The 12,864-nt window shown below is 33.8% G+C and overlaps 2 protein-coding genes across 2 annotated transcripts; one reads left to right on the top strand and one right to left on the bottom strand.

Annotated features, from left to right (window-relative positions):
• Window positions 1–362: 362 nt before the first annotated feature.
• Window positions 363–7,360, bottom strand: LOC102628994 (aminopeptidase M1). The gene is made up of 19 exons (XM_006474385.4): window positions 7,052–7,360; window positions 6,759–6,904; window positions 6,378–6,480; window positions 5,986–6,172; window positions 5,811–5,904; window positions 5,492–5,645; window positions 5,254–5,358; window positions 5,051–5,167; window positions 4,836–4,949; window positions 3,996–4,178; window positions 3,546–3,837; window positions 3,341–3,462; window positions 3,164–3,261; window positions 2,170–2,347; window positions 1,979–2,093; window positions 1,825–1,892; window positions 1,635–1,709; window positions 954–1,031; window positions 363–835 (listed from the first exon to the last, which is right to left on the bottom strand). The coding sequence occupies exons 1-19, from the start codon at window positions 7,265–7,267 to the stop codon at window positions 650–652; spliced, it is 2,631 nt and encodes an 876-aa protein (XP_006474448.1). The 5' UTR covers window positions 7,268–7,360; the 3' UTR covers window positions 363–649.
• A 3,790-nt stretch (window positions 7,361–11,150) lies between these two features.
• LOC102629278 (uncharacterized protein At4g33100) lies at window positions 11,151–12,728 on the top strand. The gene is made up of 4 exons (XM_006474386.4): window positions 11,151–11,358; window positions 11,477–11,561; window positions 11,669–11,798; window positions 12,335–12,728. The coding sequence occupies exons 1-3, from the start codon at window positions 11,261–11,263 to the stop codon at window positions 11,786–11,788; spliced, it is 303 nt and encodes a 100-aa protein (XP_006474449.1). The 5' UTR covers window positions 11,151–11,260; the 3' UTR covers window positions 11,789–11,798; window positions 12,335–12,728.
• The last annotated feature ends 136 nt before the right edge of the window (window positions 12,729–12,864 follow it).

Below are 12,864 nucleotides of genomic sequence, written 5' to 3'. Positions count from 1 at the left end.
TTCTTGGGTAAATACTAGCCCTTGGAAATACAAATCCCTCGAGACCGTGCAGTAATAGCAGAAAATACATTGGAGGTAGCAACGTTTTAGGCACCTTAGACATGGCAATTGTTATTGCTTGCACAGACTCGGCTGTGGAGCAACAGTTGGGCAAACAGCTCAGCAAGAAAGACAGAAAAGCAAAGAGAATTGAGGCAGGCGACATGGGAATGAGAAATCTCATGCACGAAACAATAATCTTTACCCTTTGTTATTACTCAAGTTTGGATGATAGCGGACACAAAGCACATTCATGACTGAGCTACTGCCCAAAGAGAAGAAGGCATTTTTATTTTTCCCGGCATTAACACTTCCACACTTAATTAAGCAAAGGAAACTGCTAAATATACTGAATCATGTAAAACATATCCCCAACATAAAGCCACCACATAGAACCCTTAAAAAAGAGGTAGAAATAAGTATCAGAACTAAATAAAAGCATCGAAAGAAAGCTAAATGGTCGCACAGAAATAACTCCAGGCACTAAGTGGAGATTTTGATGATTGCTGAAGTCTTGTATATGACTCTTATTCGACCAGATTGTCCTGATAACCTAAACTTAATACAAGCTTTATTCAGGATAACATAGGCAGCCAAATAAAATTGCAAGTTAGTATTTCCTGTATGCTAATTCCTTCACAGCCTCAGCGAGGTGCCCTTCATTCCGAATGCTCTCAACCCATTTTGCATTAATTTGGACCCTTTCAATGCTCTGCCTCAAGGTTCTAGCAATATAAGGCTTACAACGGCTTGAAAAGAACTCCTCCACTTCCCTGACCTTCTCATATGAAGCAAACTGAGCATGCCAGACAGCAGAAAGAAACAAAAAAGGGATCAAGGGGAAAACATTTGAAGTGCACATATGTAAGAGTTGAAAAACGGAACACATAATTTGAGAGGTGTAGACAACAAACCGGTGAGACAATTGAGCTGATAAAGCGTGTGATAAGAAAACCAGAACCCCAGGTCTTTGAGATGTGGTCCCAGTTATCCTGCACTCCAATACAAAAGAAAGAAAAAAAAATATCACCATATTAGGAGTTTGTAACAAGAGTATAAACTGACATGGGAAATGTGCCATAGAAAATCAGAACAATATTTTTCCTCTTTCCAAATGAAAAAAACCACATAAAAAGTAATCCAGTAGCATTGCAAAATTTCAGAACAAAAGTGAGGTGCTTCTTTTGGTGAGTTCCCTTGTCTGGCAAAGTCTATCCTTACGAGGAAATTCTTCCATTGATAGAGCTCGGGATGGGGTCAAAGTTGACTTCTTTTGATAAAACTCCAGAAGCCTTTATAAATATCAACATAGAAAAATGCACAAAAAAGTGAACAGTCTGTCTCGGTTGGCTATTTTTTCTTTTTTTCTTATTTGGCAATCATCATATATTTGCTGCACTCTAAATGATCAAAAAGGTTGAAAAATCTGAGGCTCTTGTGACCAATAGGAAATTTGTCCCTTGTAAAGCAGAAAGTACTGAGGTTCACTTGTTCTCTAAGGACATTTTCAATCAATGTAATGGTGAAGTATAATGCATATCCATGGTTAAAACTTCCTGTTCCATAACATTCAGATAACAACTGAATCAGATTACCTTCAGCCACTTCCAAGCTGTTTCACGGCCTTCTATGCTAACAGCAAGTCCATACACAGCATCTTGGCTGCGAACCTAGATTAAATAGTAATCAAAATTAGAAATATTGAATAATTCAGAAATGATATTGTAAAAGCTTCATGTCAACTTTTGACATCCTTAATAAGAAAATAAATAAAAACTAGTATACCTCAGATGACAACAGAAAGTTGAGAACTTCAAGAACAATATTAACATCAGGACATGACGCCAACGAACCTACAAAATATGAGAAAATATGTTATTGCCACAAACTCTAAAGATTCAAATATTCTGAATCACTTTCCCAAATGATTTTTCAATACTTAGAATGCGTGTTTTCTCCTGGCTCAGATCAGTCTCTCTGTAAACTCTCAGAAGGGATTCATAACCCGATCTGTCTGATGCGCTGACTTTCTGCATTACAGCAACATATGCTGCCTGCAAACCATAGACCAAGGTCAATAGGGATTTTAGATCGGACAATATTAATATTTTAATAAAATTCACATTCGACCTTTCTTATGTCAGGAGGTAGGAGTGGGGTAGTTCTGTCAGCTAAGAATGCATGGAATCGCTTGCTTGCTTCATTTAGGGTCTCTTTATGCCCAAGCAAAGCAAGGGCAGTGAAAATTTCTCCTCTCAACAATGCATCCAAATGACTTTCACCTGGTTTAGAATCCCAACCAAGCTTCCTGTAAAGAAACGATACAAGTATAAACGAGTTAACAAAGCCAAAAACCAAGTGGCATATTTACAAGTGAAGGTTAATATATACAATCTTTAATGGCATTCTACTATTAAAGGAAAATAATGTTTACAAGCAGCAGGTTTACTCACCGCGCATGTGACTAAATACCTGCAGATGAAAAGTCTGATAATTAACCCAAAGAAATAAACATGCTTATCACTTAACTTTTCAGTAACTTCAGATGCAAAGTATGATATCTCTAACTGCATATATGTATATGTCCCTGTGACTGTATTTCTATAAGTAAGAGAATTTTCTATTGTGGATGTTTGCATTAACTAAAATCCAAACCAAAACTCTGTACAGAGACTATGATAAAAGATAAAAGGCTTTCCAAACTCTTTGTGCAAAGAGTTTGATAATCAATGCACAGGAATTCGCAATTTTTCTCTTTTAGCAGGTTCTCTGTATCACTAGTTTTCTTCCTGATCTTATATCTTAATACATAAATAATAAAAGGGCTCCATTAATTGCCTTCAACAAATGATTACAGAGTGGAATGTAGGTATATGACAATATCTTCTATGACGACAAAATTTAATTTTTGCACCAAGTTCAGTATCTTGCAATAGAAATATGACCAATTGAGTCTAGCATCTTAAAATAACTTCAAATTGTATAATAGCTGACTCAAGAGATCAATTACTGTTAAAACAGCAGCCGCAGGCAACAAACAGCCAAGTAGGCAACTTCAATTGCTATAAAGTTTCTAATCAAAGATTGGGTTAGGTACTTCAACAAAAATATATGAGTAACTTACTCAGCAGAATTCTGAAAGAGGCTGATGAAAAATTGTTTAAGGTAGTCCAGTAATTCAGGTCTCGCATCAGCTGCTATCCTCCCAATTTTATAGCTTATCTATGAAAAGAAAGAACTAAAATCAGAACCAAAGGGATAACTGAATAGAAATGAAACATGACATGGCGGTGAAAATTACAGTAATCAAGTTTGATAGAACAGTATATTCAGTTTCCTCGCTATAAGAGGCCATCAAGGTAAGCAAAGATGTCAAAGTCTGCTGGCGAGCCATACAAAGGGCAAAATGATCGTCCAAAATACCTGTCAATGGAATAACAAATTTATTGAATTCTCTCTTTTATCATCCAAGATATAGCAAGGGCAAGGAAGACTAAAGAAAATACCAAATCTGTCAGTTTCAGATAACTGTTTCTTCTCTATTGCATATCCAAGCCTAGCTGCAAGGTCCTTATCGTATTTCACTCTGTAGAAACCAGTCTGATTCACATTCAATTTTATCCAACCCCCATTATCACCTTCTTTACTAATTGAACAACCCAGTAACTCCTTGATATCAAAAGAATCAGACTTATTATACAATAAGAAATTCTTGCACACATCATACGAGCCACAGCACAATGTTATTGGAACAATCCATTGTCCATCCCCAGGGGAACCACTTGACAAGAATTGTGACTGCCATTTATGATATTATCTTGTTAGAGCATTGAAACTTTCAGAATATCATATCATGAAAAAGAAACTCACAAACACAATTGAGCTGACTATTCATATCGCTTCAAAGTTTCAACTGACAACCAGGAAAAATAAAAAAAAATCGAAGGCAAGGAAACCTGTTCAAGTTCTAGTTTCTCTTCTCTGACTTTTACAGAGATGACTGGATAACCTTTTTGCTTTGTCCATGAATTCATTAGCTTGTTCACAGGTTCACCAGATCCTTCTTCAAGGGCAGCCCACAAGTCTTCAGTCTTTGCATTTGAGCAGGCATATTTTTTTATATATGAAGCAAGTGATCGCTGATTGCACAAATAAGGCACGTAAATTCAAATCAAGCTATCTTCTAGAAAGAAAATCCAGTGAACAATAGTGATTAAAGTTCATAAATACAAGGAAAGAAAAACTAACATAAATTTAGCAATAAAGAAAACTGACTAAATGAGTAATATAAATTGCAAATTTCCAATCTATTAGCATAATCATCATTCGGAAAAATATCAAGTACAGCAATGTCTGCAGTAATAGATTTCACTAGTAGATTTTTAAAACTGCTGATTCTCACTAGTGGATTTTTAAAACTGTTGATGCATATAACATCTCTTTTTTAGATTTTCAGAGAAGAGTGAGACTGGAGGCATTTCATATTGATGCTGAGTCTGCGAAATCACCACAAACGAAATAGACATTCTGACTAATTCTATTTGTCTTATTAATGGCATTTGACTTTATTAACAATTCTTATAACTCATGATGCAGTTTCAAGCCCTGTATACAAACTACATACATTAACATAACTGTCTAACCATTACTTCAAAAGAAAAATTGCAGTTCACAAATCCCAAAATGAAAGCACTTAAGTTGTTTTGACAAAAACTATATAAGGTCTTGTTGAGGATGAAGAAGGCTGATTGACCTCAACATGAAACTTAAATATTGTTAAAAAACAAAGGACCAACCTGAAAGCATTCAGCACCAAGATAGTTTTGCAGCATCCTAATAACAGATGCACCTTTCCTATAACTTATTGCATCAAATATTTCATCAATCTCACCAGTGTGATTAACCTCTACCTGAAATGAACCAATATGCTTCAGATGAAATAAACTGGAAGCAAAAAATGTATACTGATTTTCCAAGCACAGAAAACACATTGCAGTACATGACAAGTTACCTCAATTGGGTGGGATTCAGCAAGCCCATCAAGCCTTAGACCCTCAGTACATTCATCAAGAAACTGAGTCCATATTTTCCATTCTGGAAATAAGCTATCAGCCGCTAAGTAGCTCACCTGAACACAATCATTCTATGTAATGTATTTACTATCGTGGGCTGTGGCAAGTGCAATAAGCAGACATATGAAAAGAAGGAATTTACCCATGTTGCAAAACCCTCATTCAGCCACAAATGCGTCCACCATTCCATAGTTACAAGATTGCCAAACCATTGGTGAGCCAGTTCATGAGCTACAACAGTAGCAACCTTGACAGCAGTCAAATAGATCAGTTAAATATTTTATACATTAGGAAGTTTCTTTTGAACAATCGCTTTATCATTAGACAAGCTAAAATGGAACCAGACAATCATCAGACAACAATGAGGAGGTGCAAATTACCCTCTGCTTGTTAGCAGCTGCAGAATGTTGATCATCATAAAGCAGAGCGGTTTCACGATATGTGACTAACCCGTAATTCTCCATGGCCCCAGCAGCAAAATCAGGGATCGCAATCATATCCAGTTTCGGAAGAGAGTATGGCACAGCAAAGTATCTGAGAAACAAAGGGTATTAAATGGCAGATAACACACACTAAGCACCTGAATGGGAAGCCAAGTAAGTAATCAATGGCTCCATAAGTTTTATTTGTCAGCCTGAAATATGAAGGTTGTGATCAATTCTCAACACATGGAAAGATAGAGGAGATGGTCGAACATACTCTTTGTACAATTCAAGTGTCTTAACGGCAACATTGAGTGCAAATTTTCCTTGATTTGCCTTCCCAACTTGACAGTAAACTCGAACTTTGATCCCTATGTGAAGATGTGTTTAAGCGTATGCAACCATTAAAAAAGTTGTAATACCATGAGAATCAATGGATATAGTCACAGTACCATCAGAAGTGTGATCTTCCACATAATCAAACAAACCAATAACAACTGCCACCAGATAAGTTGACATGATTGGTGACTCTTGATATGATACCGTTTTCATATTCCCATCCACTTTTTCATCAATAACTGGCATGTTGGAAAGAGCCACCAGTTCAGATGGCACATCCAACGTGATCTTAAATGTAGCCTGCAACATCAAGTGTCAACAAATATGGGAATTTACTAACCTAAAAAGAGTCAAGATATGAGATCAACCACATCCAATTATAGAAAAAAAGAATATAAAATAGAAATAATACAATTAATGAATTTAGAACTTACATAGATTTATAAGATTGAATTTTATTTGTTTCTCAAAAAAAGGGCTTCACATACGTGTTAAATTCCAATACCTTGCAAGCAGGTTCATCCCAACATGGAAAGCATCGCCTAGCATCAGCTGGCTCAAACTGTGTGACTGCCATATTTTTCTTCTCTCCATTAAGCTCATAAGAACTGGAAACCAAAAATCACACCTTAAATATCATAGCAAATAAGCACTCAATTTCCATGTCACCACCACTTTAAAAAAAATGAACTTCAAATGTTACAATTTTTTTTCTTTCCTTCATTGTGAAAGAGTACAACAAGTCACCAAGACCACAATGATCTTCTTTAGTTTAGCTCTTAACATAGCCATGCAAATATCAAGCAATTTATAGAATTTTAATAATTTGTACACCTCATAGAAAAAAAAATGGAAAAAGAAAAAGAAAGAGCTTAGAATGGATGACCTTCTATAAAAGCCTTTCATTTTATCATTCAACACTCCCTCAAAACCAATAGCCAAAACCCCCATCCCCGTAGGAAGCGTCTCCGCAAACTCCAATACCAAAATCTCGTCAGCTTCCACCAACTCCACTTTCGTAGGCTCCAACGCCTGCTTATTTCGAAAATTAAATTAAAAATAAATAAATATACTTCACGTGAAATAATTCTTAACATTTCCAAAAACTTGGCTACAATAAAATTAAATTAATAAGCAAGCTTATTTTTGTTGTGCTATGCCATCGGAGTGTTGAGTAACCTTAGAAGAGGCTTTGTTGGTGAAGGAAACGGATCGGTTGTTGATGGTGAGGTCGGCGGCATTGAGGACGATGAATTTAGTGTCTCCGACGACGTCGACGTCGATGGCGACCGAGCCGCCGAATTTGCAGGATGTGAGGTCAGGTGTCAGGCGAATGTCATACCGTTTCGGCACTGCGAATTTTGGGAGACGAGGCTGTCCTTTGAATTCCTCCATTTCTATCTCTCTCTCCTTTTTTTTTTTTTTTTTTCAACTTTTTAGAATAATTTTTCAGAGTTGGGAAGTGCTAGTAAGAGTGACGAGCTACTCGCACTTGCCGATGCTTATATAGAATTCTTCTGATCACAACGACAACGTTTCACGTTATTCTTATCCTTTCTGTTTACATATTTTTTAACAGGATTAGTGATGAAATTTGTTCTCTTTCATTTATCATATTATCTATTTAACAAAATTATTATTATTATTATTATTATTATTATTATTATTATTATTATTATTTGTACAAAAAAGATGTGAAATTCTATAATTAGTTGGATGAAAATATAAAATAATAAAAATAAATCATATGAACCAAATGATATTTTTATAGTTTTACTCAATTACTCATAAGTAATGTCATATTAATTTGTACAAAATAATATGTATAAAAGAATTTATAACTATTATTACTCCTAAAACAAAAAGATAAAAAATGATATAAGGTGTTGTTTACCATCACACTTACATTTTTAGTATAATGAATACTGGCTTTTTAAAATATATATATAAATAAATATATATATATATATATATATATATATATATAGATGACAATTGTAATAAAACAAGTGATTTGCCTAATCAATCTTCTCCCCACTCGTTCAAACGGAGTTCAAACCAATATAAATTAAAAGCAACAGAATCTTAACTCTCAGTCTCAAACAATAATTTGAGATTACTTATGCTGAATTGATATGTGACGTATAATAGAAACTAAAAAAAATATTTTATTTAATTGCATAATTTTTTTAAAGGTAATACAAGAGGATTTATAATTAATGATCAATTTTATTCACAACATAATTCAGCTGATATATTTGATTTACATTTATGTATTATTAACCAAAATGTTCTTTTTCCATTCTTTGGACAGGGAAACAAAGAGCGTTAGTAATTGATTTTGGCTTCTAATGGAAGTTAATATAGTTTAATCAACGGACAAAATCTTTCGAAGTCTTTCAAAAAAAAAAAATCGAATATTTAACAGTTAAAATGACTTTAATCACTTCGACTTAGTCCAATGGGTAGAGTCACTTTTTTATAAGTGTGAGAAAAATAATTAGAATCCTACAAATAAATTGTAGGAATTTAATTTAAATTTTTTTCTCAAATCTTAAGTAAATATATTCTTTTTCTTAAGAGTAGAGTTGATCGAATATTTGTTGGCTGTCTTTACAAATGGTAAATATGCTGAGGAATAATCCCTTAAAAAACAGTTAAAATGACTTCACAATGAAGCCATGTCAACTAATTTGTTGTCATCACCTCATTGGCCAGCCCAGTTGGTGATTCGTACGAGGTAATTAAGATATTTATTAAAGTGAAGAGATAAGAGATTGGGCCAGCCTAATAATACTCTATGCTTTGGCAGTTTCGGCTGAAATCAGCTCAAGTGTATCTCCCAAGGGCCTAACCAATCATCCAATAAATACATGCTTTGTAAGAATCTGATAAATTATTTAATTATGTAAATGCAGTTAAAAGCGTGACAATAAGTCAGAGATAAATGGCGCTAAGTGCCAAAAAATATATATATATATATAACCATTTACATCGCACCAAATGTCCATTAAAAATTAATAATTTAGATAATGGATATAACTTGCATTGGACTTATCTTAAAGATCAATGCAAATGTAGTTTATATTGATTTCAGGTAATAAATTAATACGAATGTGAGTTCTATTGCTCCAAATTTAAAATTAATAGCCATAAATTGATTTATGCGAACGGTTTAGAGAAAACTAGCAATAATTAGATTAAAAAATATTAACATTAATCCGCACGTAATTATTAATGGAACCGCGTTAAAAAAATTTAGATACAAATAAAAAAAAATTAAATTTGACGGTGTAAATTAAATAAAAGAGACGAACATAAAGGTTTAGACCTAGAATAAGGTTTCTCGCCAACCCTACGTATCTCATTCGACAAAGGATATTTTGGCTAGCTTCTTAATGGAGTTAAAAGAAATTCAAATCCAAATACTTCCTCAAATATAAATATTAACTTGAGCGTTTGAGTACTTTTTGCAGATGTATACTTAGGTTCAATTCGCAATTATTCTCAAGAAGTATCGATTGTTTCCAGAACTTTCAAGATAATGAGATGCAATCCTTAGTTTACTTTTTCCTATTAATTATTATTCATAGTCGCACTAATGAATACTATAAGAACCTTCAAATAGTATACACTAAAAATACCAAAAAAAATTCGAAAAATATGAACGATTTGTTACTTGAGGAGATTGGTATCATTTTTCGTTTTTTATCAACCGGAGTAGCTGTACTATTAATCTTTAGATAGAGCATCTTATCATCTTCCTGTTTATTACTTTTAAGGAATAATCTTCATTCTACTCGTCTTGTTACTTTTTGAAACTCCCATAATTTCACCCATAGAGGGGACGCATGTGAACGAAGCCATGATTGCTTGGAAATTTTAATTCCTTTTAGTACAAGCATTTGTTCCTTCAATCAGGATAAAATGATGCTTTCTTTCACTTTTTCCTTCACCCGTTGCTTGCGCTCATTACTAAATTCATATTCCATTCTGATAAGTAATTAAGCATAAAGGTTTAAATGTCACTTTGAAGCTGCTAAAGAAAAAAATATAATTAATTGTTGTGTAAATATTAGAGAGCCCATCAATCAGTTGTTCAAAAGCTATTATCATACAGTGGAAATGGTTAAAATATATACCAATTAGATAAGGGTTTTAAGAGTAGCACAAACAGTCAAATATTTAGGTAATCACTACTAATATTCAACAAAAAAAATATGTACATAGTATTGAATAACATAAACATATTAATTGGTTACATAATTAAGAAAAAAGAAAGTTATACCGCGAAATGTTAGATTAGTTAGTAATAAATTACCTTTCATTCGTGTTCATATTCCATATGCATTAATCTTCATTATATTATAATTTGTAATGTTTCATGTTCATTCGTTTTATTATGTTAAAAGAATATTAATTTTGTTAACATTTGGATTGTCCATCTGGGTCTAAAGCCACTTAGATTATTAATTAGGAAATAAGATTCTTTTTTTTCATAGTACAACCTTAAAATTTAAATATGTGGATTTAGACTCTTACTAGACTCTAATTGTAACACACACAAAAATATAAATGAAAAAAAATCTGAATTTTGGATTTTTGTGGATACGGGGTAGATCCAAATTTTCTTGACATCCATACACACAAATAAAAAGTTAATAATGAATAATATTATATTCATATCAGTTTATAGTTTTAATTTTTTTATTACTGATTACACATCAGATTATTATATTACACAGATATTTACAACTGTTATAACAGCAGATCATTACACTGATTTTTATAATCATATATATAATTAGGACTTACATATTACATTAAATTTTATAAAGTACATACCCATATAAATAGCCCTCATAGACGAAGCGAGGAATATCTCTGCTCCACTTTTATTTCGTAAGGGAGAAAGACTTGCAAATAACTTCATACAATCATGCGTATTGCGTAATACTTAATTGAGTGAGTTTGAGTCAATGAGGACTCAGAACCCATACCCTCACAATCCTGCTTAATTATGAGGAGGTTTATCATTGAGTCAAAGACCCATTGGCTTGTAGTTCCAATTTTAAAACTGGAACTAAACTGTTCCAGTTTATATTCATATTTATGTCAGTTTATACTAGTATTCACATCGGTTTATAGCATGGGGACCCGAATGTCAAAATGGAGCTAAACTGTGTCATTATTTGTTTTTCGAAAAAAGATAGGGCCCCAATGATATTATCCCATTCCATTTCTCATTGGTCATTACTACAAGTTCTTTTCTGTTGAATGACCGCCCTCCCCGCCGCCCAATGCCAGCCGAGCATTAAAACGTTTCGTTTCATATTGCCGTATTATATCATGTGTTTGATGATTTTAAAGACGTATGGTTAAATTGAAATGGGTTTCGGTAAGAAAGAAAAGAAACGCTCATCTGATTCTCAGTCAACATCGCCTTGTGCCCAGCTCAGAACTGCTTACCACAACTGCTTTAACAGGTAAGTGGCCAATAATCCATTTAATCTTATGGCTTTAGGGTAAGTCCGTTGGCTTCAGGGTCGTTAATAATCCATTTTAGCTAAGGGGGTAACCTTTTTTATGTTATGTTGTGAGCAGGTGGTACTCTGAGAAGTTTGTAAAGGGTCAGTGGGACAAAGAAGAATGTCTATCCGAATGGCAAAAATATAGAGCTTGCCTATCTGTGAGTTTCATCTAATCTTCTTGATTTGTATAGTACTCGTATGACAACTATATATATTGCTTTTTATGTTATTTTATTATTGTTGCTATGCATCCACTTTTTGACAGGAACATTTAGACGATAAGCATCTAAGTCGTTTCTTGCAAGCTGAAGGTGGTGTTGATTTGGTCTCTCCAGCTGATTTAAGAAACCCTGTTGATGGTTCTGCCACTGGGGTGTCTTCGTAGTATTAAGGAGGTGAATTTCTTTGTTCTGTTTTCTTTTTCCTCTCCCTAATTGAATTGTTGGTTCAGTTTTGAATTATGTTTTGAATCATATTGAATTTGATTGACTCATGCAAGTTTTCCAGTGGGTTATATTTTTTATGATTTTGATATTTAACAAGGTTGATTGGTTTAGAAAGATTGAGGTATGATTATAGAATATAGGAAGCAACCAGATTGCAGGTTTATTATATGTTAACCTTAATCGGGTGTTTAAATAAATCAGAGGCAAGTAGGATTGTTGTTAATGCATGCAAAATTAGAATTTTGGTGATCTAATTGACTTGTTATTTTGTTATATCATTCTGGTTTATGTGCAAACAACTGCATTGCAAAGATTTAAGCCTTTACCGACAATATGGACATAATTTCGGCGATTCTGGAATAATTCGTGGACTGGAATGATCTTGTTACTTCCATCTCATAGCAAAATCTGTTTTCCAAACGCATTCAAGTCTGTTGTCTTCTTCACCCTCTTGCACAAATTATTTTTGATGTGTATTTCATCAGGCTGTTTAGGGGAAGTGGAAAAGCATGATACACAATGAAGCTGATTCACATGTGCCAAATGGGAAGGTATATATCAAGGGAGATAAATCTGTGGTTCGTGAAGAGCATATAGTTCTAGCCAATTGGTAGTCTAGTAAGTATAAGTGAAGCTGCTTTGTCTATTGTGTTTTTTAAGGTCAATGGCTGTAGTTCTGGGCTACATCCCCCTATCTTTACCCTTACCTTCTTCTAGGAAAATTTTATCTTTCAGCATGTTTGGCATAATCCATACACTCTTATGTTATGGTTTTGGGCTCCATATCTACTTTCTGCTGGTTACCACTGTAGCAGGATTTTGAATTTTGTTTTTAACAGTCCTATGCTGTCAATATGAATAACCGTTAAAGCGATTAAACTGTTGTGTTATTTTTAGCTAATGTTATTGTTGAAACTGCGTTAATAACTGTTGCACCTGAAAGCATCACCATACCCGAAGCCCATGTTTGGATAGAAGAAATGGTAGGAAAGGGGAGGAAAGGAAGAAAAGAGAG

Source organism: Citrus sinensis, chromosome 9 (genome assembly GCF_022201045.2).
Source record: "Citrus sinensis cultivar Valencia sweet orange chromosome 9, DVS_A1.0, whole genome shotgun sequence".
Lineage (NCBI taxonomy): Eukaryota > Viridiplantae > Streptophyta > Magnoliopsida > Sapindales > Rutaceae > Citrus > Citrus sinensis.
The sequence above is the reverse complement of the archived record's forward strand: the minus strand, read 5'-3'. Positions and strand labels throughout refer to the sequence as shown.

Excerpts from the sequence above, each read along its gene's own strand:
- LOC102629278 (XM_006474386.4), top strand. The coding sequence starts at position 11,261 with ATGGGTTTCGGTAAGAAAGAAAAGAAACGCTCATCTGATTCTCAGTCA. Across the intron at positions 11,359-11,476 it reads TACCACAACTGCTTTAACAG|GTGGTACTCTGAGAAGTTTG; the intron begins GTAAGTGGCCAA and ends TGTTGTGAGCAG. Across the intron at positions 11,562-11,668 it reads AATATAGAGCTTGCCTATCT|GAACATTTAGACGATAAGCA; the intron begins GTGAGTTTCATC and ends ACTTTTTGACAG.
- LOC102628994 (XM_006474385.4), bottom strand. The coding sequence starts at position 7,267 with ATGGAGGAATTCAAAGGACAGCCTCGTCTCCCAAAATTCGCAGTGCCG. Across the intron at positions 3,838-3,995 it reads AGAAACTAGAACTTGAACAG|TCACAATTCTTGTCAAGTGG; the intron begins GTTTCCTTGCCT and ends CATAAATGGCAG. Across the intron at positions 3,463-3,545 it reads ATCTGAAACTGACAGATTTG|GTATTTTGGACGATCATTTT; the intron begins GTATTTTCTTTA and ends TTCCATTGACAG.